The sequence below is a fragment of the Mustela putorius genome, unplaced genomic scaffold (genome assembly GCF_011764305.1).
Source record: "Mustela putorius furo isolate JIRA1106 unplaced genomic scaffold, ASM1176430v1.1 tig00000139_pilon_pilon_pilon, whole genome shotgun sequence".
Taxonomy (NCBI): domain Eukaryota; kingdom Metazoa; phylum Chordata; class Mammalia; order Carnivora; family Mustelidae; genus Mustela; species Mustela putorius.
The window spans coordinates 12,447,861-12,473,949 of NW_025421293.1; the positions used below are offsets into that span (position 1 = coordinate 12,447,861).

The 26,089-nt window shown below is 48.2% G+C and overlaps 1 protein-coding gene across 3 annotated transcripts in view; it reads right to left on the reverse strand.

Annotated features, from left to right (window-relative positions):
• SDK1 (sidekick cell adhesion molecule 1) overlaps nucleotides 1-26,089 on the reverse strand; it is an 883,892-nt gene that overhangs the window by 176,729 nt on the left and 681,074 nt on the right. For all 3 annotated transcript variants that reach the window (XM_045075163.1, XM_045075162.1, XM_045075164.1), the window contains exons 15-16: nucleotides 5,454-5,601; nucleotides 4,409-4,549 (exon numbers count right to left, since the gene is read on the reverse strand). In XM_045075163.1, coding sequence (XP_044931098.1) covers nucleotides 4,409-4,549; nucleotides 5,454-5,601 — 289 coding nt within the window. The remainder of the gene's footprint in view (nucleotides 1-4,408; nucleotides 4,550-5,453; nucleotides 5,602-26,089) is intronic.

Below are 26,089 nucleotides of genomic sequence, written 5' to 3' on the forward strand. Positions count from 1 at the left end.
TATCATATGGTCTCCCTGATATGAGGAAGTGGAGATGCAATGTGGAGGGTTTGTGGGGTAGAAAAAGAATAAATGAAACAAGAGGGGATGGGAAGGGAGACAAATCATAAGAGACTCTTAATCTCACAGAACAGAGAGTTGCTGGGGTGAGGGGGGTTGAGAGGGTGGTGGGGTTATGGACCTCGGGGAGGGTATGTGCTATGGTGAGTGCTGTGAAGTGTGTAAACCTGGCAATTCACAGACCTGTACCCGTTGGGCTAAAAATACATTATATGTTTATAAAAAAATAAAATAAATAAAGTGACATACATGACCCTGGACTTAGAAAATGTATAAATTAGGATTGCCATGTGTACTGTGAAAGGACTTTGGCAGCATTATTGGGAAGAGCAAATGTTTTTCCTGATTTTGTTTGTAGAAGTGGATTAGTTCCTGGGGGTCGAGCGCGGGGCATATGCAGGGAGGACCTGTCCTGGGAAGACCTGCCTTGGTCATCCTGAGGCTTCAGGAACACCCCAAATCCTGTCCAAGCGGCGGCTCCTGCCTCCGGAAGACACGGATTCATCTGATGAGGGGGAAAAGGTGAAGACAGGGGGTGCCCTTGAACGAGGGCTCTTGAGGCAGATTGGGGTCTGGCTCTGCACTGACACGGAGCTCCCCCGCGGGCTGCAGCGTCTCTCTGGTCCCTGCGCTGTCCCAGGCGGAGTGTCTGGGCATAAAGGGGAAGGCCATGCCAGGCTGCTGTTGTCAGGAAAAGGAAGACCCCCCCCCCTCCCGCCCCAGATTCAGGCCCTTCCACGGACAACAGCTCTCTGAAGAGAATGACAGCTAAAAATACAGTATGGAAGTCTGGAGAAGGCAGTAAAAGGTTCTTCGTGAACGTCCGAATTTTCTGAGGGCAGTCTTTCAGCTCCTCTTGCTACAAACCACTTGTACAGGTGAGGCCCGTGTGGTGGGAAGATACAGGAGCAAGAGCAGGCAGCACTGGAACAGCAAGAAGGTTCCAGGCATCCTCCTGCCCCCTCCTGTCTGAGAGCAGCAGCTGTTCACAGGGCCAGAGGCGCAGGGACGGCCGTGCTCCCCCGTGACGGGCAAAAATGGAAGCAGATGCCTCACCCTGCATTTTTGCTTCAGATTCCATCCACTTCTGTTGCCTACTCAACTGCCTGCACCAAGCAGGTGTGGGCGCGCTTCCTAGCAGGGGGTAGGTTCATCTATAGGATGTCATGGTCTTCAAAGCCCACAGAGAGAGAGGCCTGGCATCAAATAAGCCACGTGCCAGAAAATCCCACTTAAATTCCCTGTCTACAAAATAAATAGCACTGAGACAATCAGCCATTTGGGAGAAGGCAAGGGTTGGCCCCCACCCAGCATGGCCCGGTGTGTGAATGGTGACCAGGACCACTTACAACCAACATGGCACACACTGGGCACTATCGCTTACAGAGAGAGCTCATTAGCGCGGACCCAACACGACACAATACGCCTTCCAGGGAAAAGCGAAGAAGTCAGCTCCAGAAGGCACAGGCTGGGAAGAAGACAGAGGGGCTGGGTGGCCTTGAGTGTGGTCTTAACGTCACGTCTCTGAGCCTTGGATTTTAACTCCTGAAAATGACATCATCATAATAGCCTTTCAAAGGGCTGTCACAAGAATAAGATGAAACAGTGGGTGCTGGAGAGCTGTGACAGTGCAGAACCCACTGAAGATACTGCTAATTTGGAAACACTGCGCGTCCAGGAAGTATGCTAAGCAAAGACACTGAAGCCTGCACAAGCCATAGCCTCTCCTAGACGCCTGTTCATACGATCGTGCAGAACAAGCCACGGGATTCGTGTCTTGGAAGCGGGCTGCCTTCCTTTCCGCGGCAGGCAGGTTGGTCCATTCTGACCTGCGGCTCAGGGTGCTTTTGTAATAGTCACAGGATGTCTGGGAAGGTCACAATTAATAACAAAAGTGCAGGGTATTGTCCTCTGACTGGTGGGATACGTTGCCCGGGAGACCGTCTCAGGCAGAACAAGATGATTTTTTTATATGGAAATAAACAGGAGAATGTTTTTAAAGGACATAACCCCTACGCTCCTCTCAAAGAAGCACCCTGCCCATTATTATAAATATTTTATTACTGCACACACATCCTAACCACTTCTTACGGCCTGAGCCACGGTGGTGATTTATTTCCATTTTGTGCCTCCATGGATTCGGCTGTATGTCTGACACAGACACTTGAGCCCTGGAGGGCTCACAGTTGCAAACAGAGCTGATTTGCAGACTGGAGGATTATTTGGAAATGTTTCCAAGTAAATGCATTTTGGCATGGGCCTTTAATTTCTGGAAACTTTGCTATTCACAGGCCTTGGGTCGTACACCCTCATTTTAGGACTTTCTTGATTTAAACCCCTACAAATACAGATGCCCTCTTTCCCAGCACTCAACTCCACTGACACCATCACACAAGATCCTTTTAATGGTGGTAATCCCGCAAAATAGAGAAATGAGCAGTTCCTGATGGGGCCTTGTAACATCAGAAAGATTTTCTTATTAAAGTCCTCGCCCCGAGGTTGGTTCTGCGGGTTGACTTTTAAAGTCCTTCCTTGGCAGCTGGAACCTGAGGACCCTTCTCTGTGCATTTGAGATGGAGGCAGTTGGGATGACAGGGTGGGTAGGGCCAGGTGGGGAGGGCAAGGAAATTATTTTCATTACCTGATGAGCACAGGCCATGAGTGACAGCCGGAATGGACAGGAGATCTGGGCCTGTGTGTGTGGGAAGCCCCAGCCTGTTTTTGGGAGGGAACTGGGGACTGCTCCAAGCCCACAGGTGCCCCCTGCCCAAAGGGGCCCTTTCAGTTTCTTATTGAAAGGAGCAGAGTCGGGACGCCTGGGTGGCTTAGTTGGTTGGACAACTGCCTTTGGCTCGGGTCGTGATCCCGGAGTCCCGGGATCGAGTCCCACATCGGGCTCCCAGCTCCACGGGGAGTCTGCTTCTTCCTCTGACCTTCTCCTCGCTCATGCTCTCTCACTGTCTCTCTCTCAAATAAATAAATAAAAATCTTTAAATTAAAAAAAAATAATAATAATAAAAAAGAAAGGGGCAGAGTGACCAAAGGGGCCCCAAGTGCTGATTCCAGTCCTCTAGTCCCCGTGACCCCTGCAAGACGGCCAGCTTTAAACCACTTCATGTAGATAATGATCTAGCTTGTGTTTAGAGGATAATTCACATGCTTGAGCAAGACCTGAGAAGAGCAGTGAAGTGGTTGTGATGGGCTAATATGTCACGCGTATGGATAAAGGTATGTTAAACCATGAGCGGATGATTGTATCAATAGCTACTGGGAAGAGCGGTCCTCCCTATGCAAAGAGCACAGAGCTAGAGCAGCTACACTTTTGTAACTTCTTATGTTTTTCTAAGACATTACATTTAGCTCCTTTCAACCTCTGTTAACCCAGTATTTGCTGATCACAAGCTCACGAGGGCACGAGCCTGATACTGGAGGGAAGGTAGTGATGGACACCCACAGTTCTTGCCCCATAAGGCTGGGGATGGATGCAAAGTGCAGGTCGTGGAATGAATATGTCTGTCTGTGGCTGTACCGTCTGTTAGAAGAGATTTCATAAATACCTTTTAACATGGCTTTACTTTTTCCTGTTCACTACTTGCATCAACAAACCACTGCAATTATCACATTTGGCGTGATTTCAAGATTAGCAATTTTGACAAAACAGATTTTTTCTCTCCTACCCAGCCAAGTTCTTGTAGAGTCCCCTCAACATTCTCAGAAGCCTGACTGCCCCATATAAGGCAGGGAAAGCAAAGTGGCCACGCTTTGGGCCACATCTGGCCTGTGGAAGTGTGAATTTGGCCTGCCCCATCTTTCAAAACATACAGACTTCATTGCCAATGTTTAGAAACTGTGAGATCGCAGGTAAAAAGTTAGGTTTTTAAAAATTTCTTTGAGTACACTAGGAAACCTGGCAATACTGAACATGTAAGAGCTAGCCTGGTAGCAACTGGTCAATTATGATAATGTCAACTGCATTATTATTAATTAAAAATTATTCTATTAATAATGCATGCCTTAGGAAAAACTGAAACAGAAAGAAAAAATTTGGAATGAATAGCACACCTTGACCCCAACGCATAATATCCCCCTTCATTCTTCTACCAAGATGCAAGCTTCGATACGTACGCGGATATGCTATGGTTGGATATACAGAGGCTGCCCCTGCAACCCAAGCAACCCACAGTTGCTTGTTGGCCATAGTCCCCACCACACCCTAGAGTCCGACATCAGCCTGAGTCTCTTGATTACTGTTGGGCTCCTCTAGACCTTTCAGTTTGCGACCCTAGCAAAACAGACCCTGGACTCTTTATAATGAGAACCTAAAAATGGCCAAACACGGGCTACTTGCCTGAGGATATACCCACGCAGCACCCCATTGTGCTCTGTTTCTGGGGGCGGTTGCCACTGGACCATGATGGACTGATTGGTACGTCCACTGGCTACGATATTCTTTGGGGGAGCACTGGGCGGCTCTTCAGGTAACATCAACCTAGAGATAAAACATGGTGAGGGAAAGCGAGATTAGCATCTGAGACAAACGGTCCTCATTTGCATTCTCTGTCTGACTGAATCTGGAGCTTAACTATTTACCAAAATCAAGCGATGAACAAAGCCAGGCACACAGCTGATCAAACTCAGAGGACATGCATGAAATAGGTACAGCAAATCAACATAATAGAGAATCAGTTCAGCCAGCAAGCACGAAGACACAGGAGGTGACCTTATTCTGTCTGGATAACCCACAGCATCTCCACTCCGGGAAGGGATTACAAGCCTGAGCGAGCCAGGCCACTGGCCCACAGCCTGAGATGCCTTCCAAATTGTGTTTTTCCTTAGCCCTTTTAGTATTTCTCATACCAAACTCCCACATTTTGAAAAAAGTCACTTAGATCTCAACTCTCCTATGATTCGGGCCCCGCCAGTGTTCAGGTTGGTTGGGGTAGGCACACTGAAATGGGGGGAAGCCACGGTCCCAGGTCAGGACCATTCAGGAAGGTGCCGTGCCCTGCCAGACGCTTGCTTGTCAGGATGGTGGCAGCAGCTCCCGTCCAGCCAGCAGCCCGAGAGGACAGAGGGAGTGAAGACATGGTCAGCGCCTCATCTCGTGGATACCAAGGCCTGTGCTCTCAGAAACGCCTTGTGTTGGTGTGGCCGGAGCATTAGGGAAGTTGGAGACATTTCCCTCTGAGCATTGAAAGAAAACCTAGCTAGTCCAACACACGAGTGACTCCCTTTCTCTCTTCCTTCTGGTCTTTTCTGTGCATGTGTGGCCGATACCACTAAGGGATGCAGGTTGACTCCTTCTATCAATGTCTTCTTGTTAACTGGATGCTCAGTCTTGCTTTCGGGTCCCAGCTGCCCCGAGAGCCCACCGCGGCTGCGCGAGCACACACCTGCTTGTCTCTGCGCTGTACTGGCCTTTGCCCACTTGATTCACGGCACACACCCGGAATTGATAGGTGCGAGCTGGAGTCAGGCCGCGCACGGTGACGCCTGTCATCTCGGGGCCGACATTTGACAGATGTACTTTCCATGGAGAGTCTGAAAGAATGAGCAAAAGGAATTCAGAACCACACAGACACACATCTGAATAATAATAAGAGAATGCAAACTACATTTCTATAAGTTCTCTCATTTCGTTTCCAGGGTGGAGGGAAGGGTTATCCCTGTTCCCCAGAAGTGGAAACCAAGGCTCGTGGCTACATGGCTAGCCGCTGGTAGCCACTGGGCCTGGCATTGAACTCCGAGACCTCCCGTCGTCCTCATGCTGCTGTCGACAAGCAAAGTGGCTTCTCCTTCAACCCGCATATGGCAGTTTGAACGGAACCAAAATATTCCTCATTCCTGCGTTCCCTGTCAGCGCACACGGTGAGGCAGATTGCAGATTTGTCTCCCAGAAAAGGATGCCGCACATGTCACCAAATGATAAATAAAAACTATATTCATTAACATTTTAATAAAAGAGGAAATGAGCATGATAAAGACAGATGGGCTGTGCATTTTGCAACCCATCTGCGTGGCGGCCCATTACAGCACCGCACCCCTCAGTGGCTTTGGCTGGAGACAGACGTAATGAAATTCGCAACTAGTTTAGAATATCTTTGCACCCAGCTTTCCGGCAGGTGTGCAAGAGCGACTCTGTCAGCCAAATGGGCTCTCGCCTGCAAGGCTTCAGAGGATTCTGCTGGGCTCCCACACCTTTGCGAGATTTTATTTTATTTTTTTTCTTTCAGTGCAGAGTTGAAACATGCTTTCTGGCCCGATCATTTCGTAGAATGATGCCCTGGAATGAACAGGACCTGGCAATGACTTTGAACACCCACTGTCACTTCTCATTTGGAATCGTCATGATGCCTGAGCTGCTTTTGCAAGTTATCAGTGAAGTGAAATTGGGGGAAGGGGGTTCTTGTGGAAATCAAGCCATCTGCCCCTTCCTTGGAAGTGGGTGCCCAAATCTCTCTCCCCCACACTGGAGATGGTCAGAGAGAGGAGAGCCATGATTTCCACGCTGCTGCCAGCCGTGGGAGCCCTCCACACGTACAATCAACACCTCTTCAGCAAAAACCTACAGACCTAACTATGAGGATCACAGGTCTGTGCCTGGGAACACATGCTGCTCCCTTAGGAGTCACCAAGAAAGAGCCACAAGCCACTTCGAAATGAAATGAGACTCAAGGGCTGGCTCTCACAGCCAGCCGTCTACCACGGAGCTGGAGTTTGGGAGCCGGATTCCTCGACAAAAAGTTATGCCGCTCTGGAGCGGGATGCCAGTTGGGCTACAAAGGCTGAATCTTTTTAATTATTTCGAATAAAGCTGCCTCCAAAAATGGCTTTCTGGGAATGCAGTCCTCAGCACCAGCTGGGCATTTCAGTGTACTTGGCTTTTGATTCTCAGTGATCTAGGTAATCTACGTTGGATGAGGACCCCCTGCTCTTTCCTTCAGAGTGCAACGTGTGCATCCCCAGGCAACTACAGAATTGCTCACACCGATTTCTCTTCTCACTTTGGGAGTCTGAGACCCTTCTAGAAGCATTAAACATTTCATGGTGCTCTGGTCTGCCAAGCAGGCTCCTCTAGCCATTTGTGCACATGGACAACACAAGAACTTTCCCTCGCATCCCTGTAACTGCTGGTGGGGAGCAGCGCCTCTCCCTGCCAAGCCACACAGCAGTGGAGACATAGCTTCCCTCCAGAAGGCAGCCGGTGCAGAGCCGTCACAGCCGACTACGTGTTTCCATTGACAGTTGTTCATTTTTGTTTGAGCTTCTTCTATAAAGCAGGGGGGAGGAGGGGCAAGTCAAAACCACAGGGAGATCCACATCACAACCACAGGATGACTACTATAAAGAAAGCAGAAATGGCATGTGTGGGCGGTGGGGGGAATGGGGGGGGGAGAAGCTGGAACATTCGTGCCCTGCTGGTGGGGATGTGACATGGAGCAGCGGCTGCAGAAACCAGTATGGCGGCTCCTAACTAAAGGTAGAACTACCGTATGATCTGGAAATTCTACGTCAAAATATACGCCCCGACGAACTGAAAGGAGGGTCACGAAGAGATATTAGTTAAGAACCCGAGTGTCCACTGATGGATGGACAAATGAGCAAAATGTAGTCCATCCCTGCAATGAAATATTATTCAGCTTTGAACAAGAAATTGATACACACTCTGACAGGGCTAAACCTTGAAAATAAGGCAGTCACAAGAAGATGGGGAGTGTAGGATTCCACTGACGAGAGGTCCCTGGAGGGATCAGATCCGCAGACGCAGAGGCGAATGGCAGCTGCCAGGGTGGGGGTTGGGGGCTGGGGAAAGACAGGGAAAGACATTTAATGGATCCACGGCTTCAGTTTTGCCAGATGAGGATAAGAGCTGGGTGGCACGATGTGAATGTACCGACCACTCAACTGGACATTTAAAAGTGGCTAAGATGGTAAAATTTTATGTTATGGTGTGTATTACCACAATGAAACATTTCTTTTTTCAATATGGAAGAAAAAATGGGGAAATAACATAGCACTCCCGAGACTGGCATTGGTCTGAAGTAAGAGACACGTGCTGACTTATCCAGTGCAGAGCCAGGGCCCGGTGGGTACTGGAGCTGGACGGGCCCGTCCGCCTCCCACTACCCCTTGTCTCTCCTCACCTCCCTGCCCCAATCTGGGCCCTGGATGACCTGCCTGGCAGGGCTGGGCTCTTTTTTACTCACCGGGAGATGGCCCAAGACTATCGCATTCTTTACCCAGAGGTTCATGCTCTATTTGGGAAGGTCTACACCACCTCCCTCTCTGGGCTCTGCATCTCCCTTCCCTCTGTGTCCTGAGTTAGCCAGCTCTGGCCCCAGGGTCCTGGTGTCTCTCTCCACCCGCCCCTGGGCAGATCTTCCCTTTGCTGACTCTCTATTTGGATGTTCTAAGTCAAGACAGCCACCTGCTTCTAGTGGGGACCCTGGCCGAGGCAGTGTTCAATAAAACTTACCTCTGTCCCTCTCTTCCTGCAGAAGACCTCAGTGTCTGTAAGCAAACAGCTCACCTGCTCAGTTACCTACAGAGTCCAAGGTCAGAAAGAAGCAAACTCAAAAGGATGGTGGCCAAGTCCACTGACGGAGCCCATGTGTGTCAGCACAGAGGGGGCAGAGAGTGCCTCACGACCCCCCTCCCTCCCTCCCTCCCTCCCTCCCTCCCAGATTCAGCTCAGAGTATAAGCAGCCCCTCCAAGTGTGGAACCCTATCAAACAGCAGCGAGCCAGCAGATCTGAGGCTCAGCCCCAGTCTGACTCCACAACAGGGCCTATTAATCTGCCCTGTATCCGGGGGCTCGGCTCAGTCCTTCGGATGCGTCCAAATAAAACTCTTTATTTATTCTCTTCCCTCTCCCTCATAGAAGATAAAAGATCTGGCAGGAAGAGAGATTAAACTGAAAACTAATACAAATGAACCCGATCCATCTCATGGGAACTCTGATTTGAACTGAAAAAAAAAGAAAGAAAGAAAGAAAGAAAGAAAAAAAGTGGTGAGGGAAGGATTTGCTCCCTCCCAAGTCTCTGAACTTGAAGCTTGCTGAGAACTGGTGAAATGTAAAGGGCAGGTCTGTCCCTGACAATCCGTAAGCAAAATCCCTTTAGAAGATGCTCCTCCTGGTCCTCAGAAAGGAGGCCTCTGAGAGGCTCCTCTGAGGGGCTGGGATATAGAAGATTCTTTTGAGAAAGGAAAGCATCCCATAGAAGTTTCAATAGCTTTTTTCCTCCCCTTCAGGGATGCCTCTTGCTCCTCTGATCTAGAAGCCGAAGGAAACTTGGACTTTCCCAGTCAGGCTATTAAACACACCTCTGCTCCACGCGGCCATCACTAATCTTTCTCTTGGCTTCAAGTGCTGGAATCTGCAAGGAGTTAATCACTCCTTTGCTCTGTGGATTGGTGAAAAAACAGGCAGTTTTCAGTCGCCATAAATGTACTGGAAGCTTTTTTTTCCCCCTCAGTAAAGAGAAACTTACCATGTTCTCAGTTAAAGGTATCCGAGGAAGGAAAAGACTTTTTCAAAGAAAATTTTCATTGCCGGAGGGCCTGTAATTATTACTTAGCCCTAATGTCTACATGGTAGCCTCTGTCTGGACACGCACTCACAGCTGTAACCATGAGAATCTCCTTGGGGAGGAGCCATTGTCTCCTCATATGGGTCAGGAAACGAAGACTCAGGGAGGTATAAATACTGTCCCCCTGGCCTTACAGGCCGTCACTTTCCAGACTCGGAGGCAGACCTAACATCACCAAAAGAGCAGCTGGGCCTCCAGCGTCTTCTTTGTGAGATGCAGTGGGAAGTACCAAGCGACATCCAGGCACCAGTGATACACACACACACACACACACACACACACACACACACACACATATGGTCCGAGAAAACACACAAAACCAAAAGCTGATGCAAATTCCTTCCCGTCTCTGGGCAATTAAAGAGATACAGGAACAAATGAAATGACATCCTGAGGAAGCAATCGGCATGGGACATGGTGGGACATCCAGACGCCCTGGCCTCTTCACCAGACGAGAGCAGGGGAAAGGGAAGTGGGGCTCTTGTCGATCAAGAGACAGAAACACCAAAGTGATGGATGGACCTTGTCTGGATCTGGATTTATATTCAAAGAATCAACTACAAACAGTCAATTTTTTAAAAAGCATTTGAAGAGGACACAAAGAAATGGAAAGACATTCCATGCTCATGGATTGGGAGAACATGTATTAAAATGTCTATATTGCCCAAAGCAACCTACACATTTCATGTAAGCCACATCAGGATGCCAAGAGTATTTTTCTCAGAGCTGGAACAAACATTCCAAAGACCTGTAGGGAACAAGAGAAGACCTCAAATAGCCAAGTAATCCTGAAAAAGAAAAGTAAAATTGGTGGCATCACAATTCCAGACTTCAAGCTCTATTACAAAGCTGTGATCATCAAGACAGTATGGTCCTGGCACTAAAACAGACATATAGATCAATGGAACAGAAGAGAGAGCCCAGAAATGGACCCTCAACTCTATAGTAAACTAATCTTCGACAAAGCAGGAAAGAATGTCCAATAAAAAGTCTCTTCAACAAATGGTGTTGGGAAAAGTGGACAGCAACATGCGTAAAAATGAAACTGGATCATTTCCTTATACCACACCCAAAAATAGACTCAAAATGGATGAAAGACCTAAATGTGAGACAGGAATCCATCATAATCCTAGAGAAGAACACAGGCAGCAACCTCTTTGAAATTGGCCATAGCAACTTCTTTCTAGATACATCTCCTGATGCAAGGGAAACAAAAGCAAAAATTAACTATTGGGACTTCATCAAAACAGAAAACTTCTGCATAGCAAAGGAAACAATCAACAAAACTAAAAGGCAACCAATAGAACAGGAGAAGATATTTGCAAAAGATGTATCTTATAAAGGGTTAGCATCTAAAACATAAAAAGAACTTATAAAACTCAACACCCAAAAAACAAATAATCCAGTTAAAAAAATGAGCAGAAGACACAAATAGACATTTTTTCCAAAGAAGACATCTAGATGGCCAACAGACATATGAAAAGATGCTCATTGTCATTCATCATCACGGAAATGCAAATCAAACCTGGAATGAGATATCACACTAGTCACAATGGCTAACATCAACAACATAAGAAATAATGAATGTTGGTGAGGATGTGCAGAAAGGGGAAATATCATACACTGTTGGTGGGAATGCAAACTGGTGCAACCATTCTGGAAAACAGTATGGAGGTTCCTCGAAAAGTTAAAAATAAAAATACCCTACAATCTAGTCATTGTACTACTAGGTATTTACAAAAAGATACAAAACACAGCTTCAAAGGGGTACCTGTACCCCGATGTTTATAGCAGCATTATCCACAATAGCCAAATTATGGAAAGAGCCCAAGTGTCCATTGACTGATTAATGGATAGACAAGAAGTGGTATATACATGCATTGAAATTTTGTTCAGCCATAAAAATGAAAGAAATCTTGCCATCTGCAATGAGACAGAGCTAGAGAGCATAATGCCGAGTGAAGTAAGTTGGCCAGAGAAAGACAAATACTGTATGATTTCATTCCTCCGTGGAATTTAAGAAATGAAGCAAATGATCATGTTGTGGGGAGGGACCAAGAAACACTCTTAACTGTAGAGAACAACCCGGGTGTTGCTGGGTGGGGGGAGGTGGGCCGGGTGACGGGGTAACCGGCTGGTGGGCATCAAGGAGGGCACGTGTCCTCATGAGCACTGGGTATAGTACGGAAGTGATGAGTCACTAGACTCTACACCAGAAACTAATATTACACTGTATGCTAACTAAATGAATTTAAATAAACACATAAAAAAAGCAATTTGGGCCATATAAATATGGACTGAGTATAAGATGATATTAAGGATTACCATTAATTTTGCTATATGTGATGTCATTTAGTTGAGCTATGTATAAAATCACTTAAAGTTGAAATGACATAATGTCTGGGATTTCCTTAAAAATACCCTAGCAAAACAAAACCAAAAAAAAAAAAAAAAAAGGTGGGCACTCGACGAAACCAATATGGTAATATGTTGATGGTATCAAAAATGAACACACGAATACCTACCTTTGTGTATGTGTCATATTTTTCATACTAAAAAGTTTCTAGAAAGTGACTGTTTAATCGCAACATGGCCAGCATTGAGCATTGTGACCATCTTAAATCATGTTTGGTAGACGAAAAATGCGATTTCACTGATGCTTTGCCTTATATTTTTTACTATGAATGAGAATTAACTTCTTGCATTAAAACAACTTCCCCTGGGGCGCCTGGGTGGCTCAATGGGTTAAGCCGCTGCCTTCGGCTCAGGTCATGATCTCAGGATCCTGGGATCGAGTCCCGCATCGAGAATCTCTGCTCAGCAGGGAGCCTGTTTCCCTCTCTCTCTCTCTGCCTGCCTCTCTGCCTACTGTGAACTCTCTCTGACAAATAAAAAAAAAAACTTCCCCTGGGTTACAGAGCATTAAGTGGAAGACTTAAGATGCACATTTATTATTTTCTTAATGCTGATTCCACTGTGGTTTTGGCTATTGTGTACTGTGTCTCTTAAAATATAAGCTTTAGGTTATAATAATAATAATATACATAAAAATAATACCCATTTAAATAACCACCCACAAGATAAACTCTGCTGTTTCGATTTTACTCACTATTAGATCCTTCATACCTAGAAGCGTGCCTGACGTGGAGCAGGGGCTCGATCAGTATCTGTTCCGTGAAAGTACCTGCAATGTCCTGGGCACTGGGGTGACTTCATATGTACACAGGTAACCTTCACAAAACCTTGTGGCAGGTATGATCACCCTCACGTTCATATGTGAAAAGGAGACACAGAAGGATGGAATCACAGATCACAGTCTCATCTTTCCACCTTGGCAGAAACTCCCAGGTCAAGGCAACTTTGCTCTTTCCGACTTCTCATTACTGGTCATAGTTAGTATTGACTCCTGCAAGTCAAGAGCCTGGTCCCAGGGATGACCCAGAAGCAGAGCTACACTCTTGGCCCGAAGCTTCCGAGAGTCTCAGCCACGCCACACTAGTGAGAGGCTCTCCTTCCCCATGCTGGTTGTTTAGGATGTAAGTGCTCTGGATTTCTCAGGAAGATACGACACACTCAGGATGGGTGAGAATCAAAGCCTGGGCACAAATTAAGTTGCTCTTTCCAATGGCTAAATGCCTCTCTGCATCAACAGTGGTAAGGCTGGCTGATGGCACGTACCCCTGATTGGAAGGGACAGGAGTGGCACTTGGCTTTTGTGTTCTTCCTTTTAGAACGCTAGAATTGCTGGTCTAGTCATTAGAAGAACATCCCCAAATCCCAACCTAGTGACGTCCTACCAAGCACCTGACCTGCACTCCTTAAAACTTGTCAAGGTCGTTATAAACGGAATGTCTGAGAAACTGTCCTGCCAAGAGGAGTCCAAGCACTGCTAATGCGCTGTAGTGTCCTGGGTGGGATCCTGGGTCAGAACTGAGTGAATGTGAATAAAGCATGGACTTTAGTTAATAATAAATATGTCAATATTGGTTCATTCATTGTGACCAATGTACCACACGGATGGAAGATGTTCCCAAGATGGGAAACCATGTCTGGGCTTTTGGAAATTCTCTATCTCCCAACTACTCCGCAAACATGAAACTATTCTAAAATAAACCAGAAGAGAAGAAAAGGCCTGTCTGTTCATGCTGAAGTGGACCAGGAAAGGGAGGTATAAGCTGGGGCAAGTTGCGTGGGACCCACACTGGGAGGCCCTGTGCACTCCGCGGGAGACGAGAACAGAGCTGGGTGTGCGAGGGCGCACAGTTCACGCAGGGAGGCGTGGACAGCAGGCTCAGAGCTGCTGCACAGCCGGGTTTCAAGCCACCGCGACCGTTCCTGATGCTGGAGCCGACGACGATGGGCTGTCCCACTGTTCCAGATGCAGCTCACTTCATCTCTCCGCGTTTGAGGGCCTGCTGTCCATGTGGTGGGGTGACAGCAAGGGGCCATGTCTTCCACAGCTGTGAACGGCAGTTGCTGAGTGCCCTCATGGTCGGAAGCTGGCGTCTGTTCTGGAAGGCGCAAGGACAGATGGGCCTGGAGCTTCTGGCCCACATTGGCACTGGCCCTGACTGAGGCTTCACAGAGACTCCTGGGGCTCTGAATTGTTTCCCTCAATGAGAGCCCCAAGCAACATGAGCCATCCAAAACCCAAGTCCACTCCGGGCATCATATGCCCATGAAGTGATGCGAGAAGTGTAAAAAAAAATCAAAAACCAAAAACCAAAAACATATATATATATATATATATATATATACACAAAATTTATACTGATTATATATACAACTACACAAAAATTTCATATACATATAAAATTATCTATATATGTATGAAACACATCACAAAAATACATATATATTCATTAACGAAAACTTGGAAAATAGAGTATAAAAAAAAATGAAACCGAACAGGCCCAGGTACATTCTACTGCTTTTTAAAAACCATTTTCATGACTTCTCAAGCACTCTCTGCAATTATCTTCAAGTTTTTCAGACACTACTCTGACCTACGTTTCAGTGTCCAGCTCACTGAGCCACTGAAATTAATTTGGTGGGATGATCACTGTTTGCTTCTCAACAGTCAAGTGCCCTGAACAACCTCTGTATGGCTTGGCTGCTCAGACCAAGAGTCAATCCCTGCCCCAAGCTCCTTGTCCGCGACAGGCTGGAGCGGGGACTCAGAGGCAAGCTCAGCGGGCACTACAGAACGGTGTCTCTTGGCTCATTCAAAGCTCGGCAGGACATTCCAAGAGAAGCACAGATAAAAACTAGTTCTGCGGGCTGCCTGGGTGGCTCAGTGGGTTAAGCCTCTGCCTTCAGCTCAGGTCATAATCTTAGGGTCTCGGGATTGAGTCCTGCATCAGGCTCTCTGCTAGGCAGGGAGCCTGCTCCTTCCTCTCTCTCTCTACTTGTGATCTCTCTCTGTCAAATAAATTAAATCTTAAAAAAAAAAAAAACTAGTTCTGCAAAGGGTAAAGACGACTCTGGTTACAAAGTGTTATGGACGAATGGATACAGAAGATATGGTCCATATATACTATGGAATATTTTGCCTCCATCAGAAAGGATGAACACGCAACTTTTGTATCAACATGGACAAGACTGGAAAAAATTATGTTGAGTGAAATAAGTCAAGCAGAGAAAGTCAATTATCATATGGTTTTGCTTATTTGTGGAGCATAGGAATAACATGGAAGACACCGGGAGATGGAGAGGAGAAGGGAGTTGAGGGAAATTGGAGGGGGAGACTGTGGACTCTGAGGAACTAACTGAGGGTTTTGGAGGGGAGGGGGGTAGGAGGTTGGGTGAGCCTGGAGGGGGTTTTGGTGAAGGACACGTATGGCACGGAGCACTGGATATGGTGCATAAACAATGAATTCTGGAACACTGAAAAGAAATTAAAAAATAAATAAATAAAAAATAAAAATAAATAAGTAAATAAATTAAAAAACAAAACAAAAGAAAGTGTTACAAGACTGAGGGGCCTTGACTTTGTAGTTGCGCTGCAGTGTCCTGCTCGGCGGGTGGAAGGCACATTGGGAGGATGGGCCATGCTTGTGACACGAGACAACAAGGTCATTGGGACGGACAGGACGCCACGGAGCCATCACACATATCTAGAAAGTGCACTGAAGCACAAGTTTGGAAGGATTCTGTGACTCGGACCTGCTCACGGCAACCCTGGGAAAGAAGCCTGAGGCCTGAGTCATGGGATGGATGGCCACAACCTGCAGCGTGTGGCGGAGGCCACCAGAGAAACCTGTGTCAGGGAACTCCCTGACCTGGGAGTGGGGAGGCAGCAGGGGCTCTCTCCTAAGACAAGGGGCCAAGAAGCAGACAGTTAAAGTATGGTGCCCCCCACTTAGGGAGAGCTTTCTCTGCTGGAGATATCATCAGAGCAACAAAAAGTGTGCAGAGCCAGAGGAAAGAGGCCCCAAGTGTGGCCTTCAAGGTCGAGAATGAAAGCACTGAGCATCTGGGAACTAAGTGAGCCTCCCTGCCCCCACTACAGAAAGCAGCCAAAGCAACGCCAGGAATGGGCTTTGGGACATTATGCTCTTCACATCCAAGGGACTGGAACCTATGCACTGTGGGTGAGACCTCAGATGAGGCCAAGGCTTAGGCTGCAAGGGGATATGCGCTCCCAGACAGGACACGGGTGCTGAGCTGGAGAAGCCATCTGCTTCAGAGAGGTGGAGAGAAGTCAGGGGGTTGGGAACAGGGATTGGATAATTTCAGAACCAGAGGGGAACGGGGCTGTGGGCAGCAGCCACATCATGATGGTGGCGGTGTGCCCACGCAATGGGTCGGACCTTGGAGAGCTCGAACTTTGGCTGGCTGGAAGCAGGCGGCCCTCTCTGCATTAGCACCAAGCAGTCATAGCAGTGTATGCAACAGGCTTGAAAGGGCCTGCCACAGGGGCGCCCCAGCAAGGGCTGCAGCAGCGCCCCCCCCCCGACATCTTCCTGGAGGGCAGGGAGTGGAGAGGGCGAGAACCTCCAGCTCCCCACCTCAGCCCCTCTCTGGGCCCAACGCACAGCAAGAGAACCACAATGAGTGTCGGTGACACAACTCTGTCTTCCCGCACGGATTTTAAAATTGGAGCAAATGCCATTAATGTGAGGTTCAATATGCAAAAGCCCCAAGAAAAATGAGCTGAGACATAAAATACTTCCTAACAACTCTGAGGCTATTAGTAGATACCTGCGTGAGCTATGTTTCAAAGACAGCATTAAAACGATTGGAAGCATAAAGAACAAAGTCTCTGCAATTTTGGCAAGCAAAACAGCGCAAAGCCTGTCAGCTTTTAAGCACATAATAGCAAGCCGGGATGAAGAAGTCGAACACGCGGTGCAGGGCCAGGCGGGAGTGGATTGCACTTGGGAGCAAACGAGCTCATGGGGAGCGGGGTGCAGCTGCCGGGCGCTGGCTGAGAGGACTCTGGGACCGCAGAACAAAGAGCTGAGCCACACAGCTTAGAGTTATCCCTGTGAAGGACAAGGGAGCCCTCCTGCCTCCCCAAAGACTCTAAGCCCCGGAGAATGCCCCCCAGAAACTGGTCATAGGCAGAAAGTGCCCTGCTTGAGAAAGCTGAGGCCATGGCACTGTCCTGTGCCCAAGAAGACACAGGCTTGGGGAAAGTGCCCCCCGGAGCCCAAAACATCCCCTGGGACTTGGCATGCTCCAGCCAGGTTAGCTGATGACCCGCCCAGGACAACGCCCCTTAGTGGGCTCGAAGATCCCAGGCCCAGCCCCTGGCCTCCCAGGGGTCTTCAGCACCCTTCCTTCCAGGAGCTTCAATCACCAATTCAGAATGAGCAACCTTCCTGCTCGCTCCAGCTGCCTCTGTCCCTCACACCAGGACAGAGCTGCCCACACACCCTGCCGGGTCCATCTGCCAGGTTCAAGTTGGTTCTCACGGCATCACTCCGTGACCTTGTATGGCCCTCTGGGGATCAGAACTGTGGTCTGGTCTCCCTTGGTCTCTGCATGTGCATGTGCGAGTGTGTATATGCACACACACACACACACATACACACAGAAGCTTTTAAAAAACATTTCAACATCTGAAGTGAAAATACATATAATATTAGATACAAAATGAAAATGAAAAATAAATAAACCCCCAAATAAAAAATAAACCCAAAATCATTAAGGAGGAGAGGACAGTGCTGAGCTCCTAGGAGGTAGTCCAGCTAAGCACTCAGTTCCGACTGCTCTGGGTTTCCTGGAGGCCAAAGAGAAAAGTGATATGCTGGACAGCAGAGTTTGAAAAGAAAGCTGCTAAGTCACCAGAGAGAGACAGGCATTGTCTCGGTGAGACACCCACCGTGCAGATCCCTCCGGCCTAGAAATGAGTATGGCATTAACTTGTGGAAGATAGTGTTCCTTTCGAAGTTAAGGGAAAATACCTTAATTTGGAGTGTGAGGCTCAAGACCCTGGCATCATGATGGGGACCAAGGCCCTTGGCGTGTCACCTTTTAACTGTGGAGGGCAGGACCTCAGGAATTTACCTCAGGGCTATGAAGCCGAGGACGTTCATAAGAGGAAGTTGTGGCTATTGTTACATGGAATATTGCTATTTTAGGAATAACTGGCTCGACAGAAGAAATTTCCATAAAGATATTTTAAAAATCATAAGAACCGTGAATAGGAAGAATGTACTAGATCATGAAGAATTGTTTCAAATCAAGATCCTGTTCATTTATATGAGCAGGAAAAGGCTGCAGGGGAATGAGGCCTGCTGAGTGCTGGTCCTTGCAGGAGGAGGACGGACTGAGAAGGGCCACAGGGGAGCCGCCCAGCAGGTGGAAACATTTTGTACCTTACTTGAGGTAGGAGCTATGTGGTGTACGTGTATTTGTAAAAAGTCACTTAAGATCTCCGCATTTCAAGATATGCGAATTATTTACCAGTATGCAACAGAAGATCACTATCATATGTAGCAGTAAACCCCTGGCAGACATTCCACTGAGATCAGAGGATGAACAAGAGACTCGCTACTAGGCTGATTATTCTTTTAAATTATTCTGGCCAACCCTGTAAGATTAAAAAAGAAAAAAGGAAAAAACAAGTCCTTATTATTTGGAGTAGATGTGACTGTCTACCTTGAAAACTTAAGAGGATCAACTGGAAAATCATTAGAATAATAAGAAAATATGGAAAGTGGCTAAACAGAAGACAAACACTCGAACATCAGGACTATTGCAGTATCCCAACAATGTGAGCTACCTCCAAGATGGAATAGAGGGAAAATCTATTCCTAGTAGCAACAGAACAGAATCTTGGCACAACTTTCACACAGAAGTACAGAGCCTGTGGTGTAAGCCAGCAAGCTTCCCTACATGATATAAAAAAGGAGCTAATGAAATGGAGAAACAGGTTATTTTCTAGGTGGAAAGACAGAATCTCCAAGAAGTCAGCTCTCATAAAACTCATGATAGGTTTAACATCACTAACAAAAGTCAATGGAACTATTTTTGAAAGCTGACAAAATAATTCCAATTTTTTTTCAGAAGAATAAACAGGTGACAAGAACTAGCAAAATTCTTTTTTTAAAAAAGATTTTTATTTATTTGACACAGAGAGAGAGAGATCACAAGTAGGCAGAGAGGCAGGCAAAGGGAGAGCGGGAAGCAGGATCTCTGCTGAGCAGAGAGCTCAATCCCAGGACCCTGAGATGATGACATGAGCTAAAGGCAGAGGCTTTAACCCCCTGAGCCACCCAGGCACCCCAAGAACAGCAAAATTACTAAAAGATGAAGGAAATTGCTTTATCAGTTATTAAAACACATTTCAGAACCAAAACAATTAAAATAGAGACCAGGCAGAAAAACAGACGATTAATGAATGGGTCCAAATAAACCCCAAACAGACCTTTATAGAAATAGGTCCTCTTCATACATAAAAAAAGGGAAAAAAAATCCATAAATAAATGGAATAGTCACGGAATTTTGTTGGGAAAATGAATGTCATTTGGAAAAAAATAAAAATCACATGTCAGGATTTCCATCTAAATTCCAGATGAATTTAAGAGTTAAATATATAAAAAAGTAAAGCTTTAAAAACAAGAAGAAAACTTACAAGAACCTGTATTTTATGCTTGTGTTGAACTATCCAACCAAATATACAAGTAATGAAAGAAATCACAGAGGAAAATATTAACAGATTTAACTATGTAAAAATCAAATACTTCCGTATGTCAGAAAGTAATACATAAAAATTAAGAGTAAAAAGCAAACTGAAAGAATATGTGTCATACATGACAGAAAAAACCCTAAGGCTCTGATACAAAAGCAGAGGAAAAGAAACAGACAGATCATAGAGAGGAAATACAGAAAGCCAAGGAACTTGGAAAAATGTGTTCAGCAGGACCACTAATCAAAGAAATGCAAAGTAAAAATCTTCCGAACGCAGACATAGGAGAGTATCTTTGCAAGCTTGGGAGGAGGAAAAATATTCTTACAAGTTTCCTTCTAGGTATTTTCATTTGTTGGTGCCCTGCCTTCGCTGTGCCCTCAGGGCCTGGTTTGCCGCCAGGGTAATTCAGCACCATTGGAGCAGGTGACCTGGAACGGTGCTCCCCATCCTAGAGCAGGCCTGGGACAGCATCCCCCAGAGCAGGAGCCTGGAAACAGTGCCCCCTCCTCAGAAGATCTAGAATAGTGCCCCCCAGAGGAGAAGACCTGGAGAGAGTCCCCCCCTCTCCAGAGAGGCTCTAGAACAGTGCCCACCCCGGACAGGGAGACCTGGGACAGCACCCCTTCCCTCCGAGAGCAAACCCTGGGAACAGTGTTCCCTGGAAGGGGAGACAGGGGACACTGCTCAGAGGAGATGCTACAAGGAGTTGACTAGAGACAGAGTGGCAGGAGTGGGGAGAGAAATCCCGCAGCCTTGGATATTGGCGGGTGCAAGGATCCACGGGCCGTGCCTTGTTGCTAAAGCTAATGGGCAAAGCAGTGAGTGGCTGGAGGTAAGTCTGGAGAGGCAGGTGGCAGCTGGGTGACGAAGGGCTCTGTATATCATGCTAGTCAGCCTAGAATCTATTCTTTAAGCAATGAAAGGTCTCTGGTGGAATCACGGCTGGTTGTGTGGCCAGAAGATGGCCTAGGGATCAGTCTCCAGGCCGTGCAGAGCCCTGCATACTCTGGGGGAGCAGAGTACATAGCCAGCCCCGCTGCAGCCCCTTCTCTGAGGGACCTCTGAAAGGTTTCTAGCAGGGGCTTCACTTGGGCACATGTGAATTTCGAGGGCTCCCGCTGATGGCCCCGGGGAGGGCACACTTGAGGAAGCGAACTGGAACGGCTTGTCTGATGGGGTAAAAACTAGTCAGGGACAGAGGCTGCAGGAACAGAGGGGGCAATGGGTTGGAGAAACATTTATGAGGTGAACCTTACTATCTGTGGGGAACAGAGTCAAAACGATGTTTGTTTAACTTGAGAAGGAGCAACTGTGGGGGAAACATGATGAGTTCTGACAGTATGAGTTTGCTGAGCCCATGGGACAGCTGGGCAAGGATGTCTGGGGGACATTTGGTCACGTGAATCTGGGGTCCAGGGCCGAGGTCTAGGTCACAAACACGTTTTAGGGGACAGCCCCCTGGCAACAGGTGAGCTGTGGTGGCACGGGGCCACTAGCGGGGGGGGGCGAAGAGGAGGTGAAGACCCATGAGCTGAGCAAGGAAAGAAAGGAATGTCGACATTGTAGGGAGAAGAGGAAAGGAGGTCTCCAGACAAGTCACAGGAATGGCCAGAGGATCGGGAGAAGAAGGGCTAGGAAGCCAGAAGGAGGCAGGAGTCAAGTCAACGGAACAAGTTGCTCTGGGTGGCGGGAGATCAAGGGCACGGGCTGCACAGCTGTTGGGGAGGACCATAACCGCTCCCTGCATCTGCCCTTCAGGACCAGGAGGCTCTGGTCTCTGCAGAGAAAAGAGGAGGGTAGGGCTGGGAGGAGGAGGAGGGATTTTCGTGAAGCAGAAAGAGTCAGGAGGGAAGGAGAACTGGAAGACAGAGGGCATCAGGCATTAATTCCTGGAGGACCTGGGACAGAGGGGCTGGCTTTCATCTCACAAGGGACTGTCGTGATTGCTGTCAGTCACTGTACTTCAAGTAAGCTCTAGATTTCTATTAGTGTGCATGCCTTTCAATAGTAACAATTACAAAGTTACCTTATATTTTAATTAAATTCAAGTATTGTAAGACGTGATGGCAAAACCACAACTGTGAACACCTGGCTCTATTAAAAAAAAGGGAAGGGAAGAATGAAGCTCCGGGCTCTGCATAAAGGTGCTTGTTCCCCGTGACTGCTCATGGGGAGACGTGCGCTACGGTGTAAAAAAAAATTCACAGGAAAGAGACAATCTTTCCAGCTGGAGAAAGACCTCAACTCTTCTATTTCAGCAGTGGAATAAATGCCTTAGCGCAGCTCAGGGAACACATGCAAAGGGCTCAGTTTGAGGATTAGATTAAAACAAGGTTCGCCTCTCCCAAAGATCAGGGTTATCGCGAAAGCTCATTCGATGAGTACCTGTGATTCTCATACTGTATGAGGCCAACTCACGTGTCTGAAAGGATACATTTTTTTTTAAAAAGGTAAAATTACGGCTCTCATCCAAATACAAAACGAACACATGCTAAAGATTTTAGGCAGCTCATTAATTCAGGATGGAACCAGTAAGGTGCTCCAACAGGATGAAAAGTGAATTCGAAGTGCACACTCCAAATGAATTCGCATATAGATGCAAACCTGGTTAATGTCTACAGAGTGATAACCGGTTACTGCAAGACCCACTTATAACCCAGACATGATTTATTTGCATTTCTATGGATGAGAATTATTCTCATTACCCTTCAGTTCTGTCCGAGCCACGGAGCTGTGGAACAGCTTGAAAGCAATGGAAAGTGTGGGAATCTAGAGACAGCCAGCCCCGAAGGCTGCCGGATGAGACGCCTGGTAATGTGGGTTTGATCTGTCTCTGAGTCCACTTCAAAGCCCTCACAGTTTCTTCTGGCAGTCTCCTGCCTTGTTATCATAATCATCTCAAAGAAAGATTATTCTTGATCCAACTCAACAAGCACTTAAGAGACTGGGCCAAATGCTCTAGCTGTTCACCAGAATTCTCGACCAGTTCACTGCATCCTTGCTATGAGGCTCTCTTAACCCAGGACCCCCAGGGTCCCCTTGCCTGCAGACCCAGTGTGCTCTCAGCCCTGCCCGGCAGGTACCTTGAACCAGGCCTTCAGACGCTACTGGCCTCTTTGAACCCTCATTCAGTGAGGAGAATGATCACACCCCACAGAGAGGCAGTCCTCTGGGTGCCCGCGAGGCCCAGTGTGCTCTCCGTGGAGGGTTTTGACTCTAGGCAAGTGCACAGACAAAGGCTCAGCGGAAGCTGCAGAGTTCTGCTTCATGAAAGCTCTGGAGAGGCCCTCTGGTAATGGCTGGCGTGTGGCGAGGGCAGGTGTTGCTAAGGGCCTGCCGCCACCACAGAACCATGCCAGTTTGGCCCCTGCAGGAGCCACGGTTTCCAGGAGAACGGCATGCTGATCGGCCTGTGAGGAGGAGCTGGCTGCAGAGAGTGGCCCGAGTAGCCGGGTGGATGGAGTTATTTAGAGTCGTCTGCTGGCACAGTGCAGAACGTAGGCCAGATACAATTTCCATTTTAGTGTATTGCTGCTAAGCTGTTCTTTCTGACCATAATTAGCCAGCATGTTCAGCTGTTTCTTAAGGGCATTGCTTCCTAGTAAAAATAAAAACCAGATCCTTGGCTCAGGAGACAGTGCAGGTCTTCCTTTTGCCATGGCAGAAACAAGGCCCACTATGCAACCGGCAAGGCTGTGAACTGTTTCGGCAAAGCCCACAGAAGTATTTTGCACAGTAGAAATCGGAATCAGCACACAGATAAGCACATCTTTCCACTCTAGGTTCTTCATGTAATAATATTTTGAGCAGTAATAGTAAGAGTGTAGATCACTCTGAACTCTTCCATATCACAGTCTCTCTAGGAAAAACAGATGGGAGTTGGAGCCAGCTCCAGAAAGTTCCAGTCAGGAGAGACAGACACTAATGAGGGACTAATGATGTTCTTAGACCCTCAGACCCACAGGCATGTGAAGCGACTGAACGGCCACAGAGAGGACCCGTGTATGCCAGGCTCTCTGCCGGCTGTCACAGGTACAGGGAGAATCGGGCTTGGCCCGCCCTTATGGGGTTCACAGTCTCCCCGGAAGACACACATGTAGACCAGTAACTATCATACACAGTGCCAAGTACTCAAGGGATAATATACATAACGGTACAGAGACCCCAAGGAGGGAAAGAGGAAGCCCGCCTGGGCATGATGGGGGTGTGGGTCAAGGACAGCAAGGAGGAAAGCCATAACTGAGCTAGGACACGAAGAGTGAGGGAGAATTTTCCCAGGCCAACACTTCCACGGCACCTGGCAATGTCCTAGCCCATTCCCCACTGTCTGTCGAAGCTGGCTATTCTCGCCGAGTCTCGAGGCTCATGCTTTGGGGCCTTTGCTGAGGCTGCCCCGTCCTCTGCCTGGCCCATGCGATAACCCTGTCCCCTTCGAAGGTTCTCTGCTTCACCTCCCAGCTGGTCCCTCTTATACGGGGTCTCACAGCACAAGGGAGTCCTCCCGTGGGAGCTCGTTATGTGGCAGGATGTGGTGATGAGTGTGACCTTCTCCCTGCTGTTAATGAGCAGAGACGGATCACCTCGGCCCTGCAGCCCAGCAGCTGGCAGAGTGCGGGGGGTGAAGCCCATGCGTGGTTGGGATTTAGTGTTGGGTGAGCGGACGCACCGGTGGAAGGCATGACGGCTCAGGAAGTCTGCTTCCTGGAAGAACCCAGCACACATGCCATCTGCCGAGAAAACAGCAGGTATGGTGTTTTGAAACGATGTCTTATTTTGGTAACCTGAGGAGAGTGGTTCACTGGTCTTAAGGGAGAGGGTCTAGGACTGTAGTCCGAGGGTGTCACAAAGGGACTTGACCAGAGAGAGCTTTGTTTTGGTTCACTTGCCAGGTGCCCACCAGGTGTCAGGACTGAGGAGACAGAGACTGGCGAGCCTGGTCCTGGTCTCAAGGACGCAGATGGCCAGCAGGGTCATGTTTGTCTGAACCCCGAGGGCAACACTTCTGCTCCTGCCTCCACCATCTCCATACAGAAGGTTCTCACAGGCTGCATGAGCGCAGCAGCCTCAGGAAACCCTCATCATCTCAGGAAGGTTATTTTAATAAAGAATGCCGATGCTATCCCCCCTTGACCAGAGCTGTGGAGCTGAAGCCACGATGGACAGTGACATGCAGACTGGGTTCCATTCATACCCAACCCCCAGAGTTTGAGAAAAGAGACCAGGTGGGCTGTCAGGGGTTCCCCGGGAAATGGGGACCAGGACCTCGGGCATGCCTGGCTCTTAGATGGGGCTCACAACCCAAGCCATCACAGCTAAGGGTGTAAACTGAGAAACCCAGGCGATGGGACTCACATCTTGCTCCTGGGACCTCCCTCAGGGGACTGTCTTGGGAGCCACCACCCTTCAATGAAGGCAGCTTTGCGGAGTGGGTCCCTTTCACCTCCGCACAGATGGAAACCTACGTGTGCCCTCCTGGGTCCGTATTTATCTCAGAACCACAGCAGAAGTGCTAGGAGGAGACTCTGCTCCATGGACAGTCTCTGTAGCTGCCCAACGCTCGTTAAGAGCACAGGCTGTGGAGGCAGACAGCCCCGGGGGGAACCTGCTGTCACCTCCCACGGGCCCTGTGATCCCGGCCAGTGACTGACCCCGCAACTCAGCAGCCTCTGCAGGGACATGAGCGTCAGACAGGCCCTGCTGCAGCGTGAGCATGTGGGGATCAGAAGGAGGATCTCTTGTAGGAGACGAGGGGCAAGTGTGAGAGATCGTTAGGAGAGAAGGTGAAGTTACTCATTATGGGACATGCAGCTGGGTCGGCGGAAGTGAGCAGGGCCCACCAGCCTCGTGCACTCCTGCCAGCCTGACTCAGGTGATGGGACCCCGAGAGGGCACCATTCCTAGCTGTCCTGGAATAGAGACCCATTTATCAAAACAATATCCTGAGAAGACAACCCATGGGCCCGTGACACGGAAGTCCAGAAGCCCAACTCCTTGTGGTCTGGCTCACTCCCCCATGGGGGAGGCCCGGGGAGGACTGCAGGAGCACGGGGGAGATAACATGATAAAGGGAGAGTGGCGGGGGCAGGTGCCACCCCGCAGGCACCCCGGACAGTGGGTTTCATTGTAAGCCCTGCAGGGTGTATCCAGGGAGGACACGTCCTTCATGTTTTAAGATGTTTCTGCTTGTGGCAGAATGCTTTGGAAAAGAAGAAGAGTAGAAGCAGGGGGACAAGTTAGAGGCTGTCTTGGTGAGAGAGAACGGGGCCTACAGAGCTGGAGAGGGGTATAGGGACCAGCT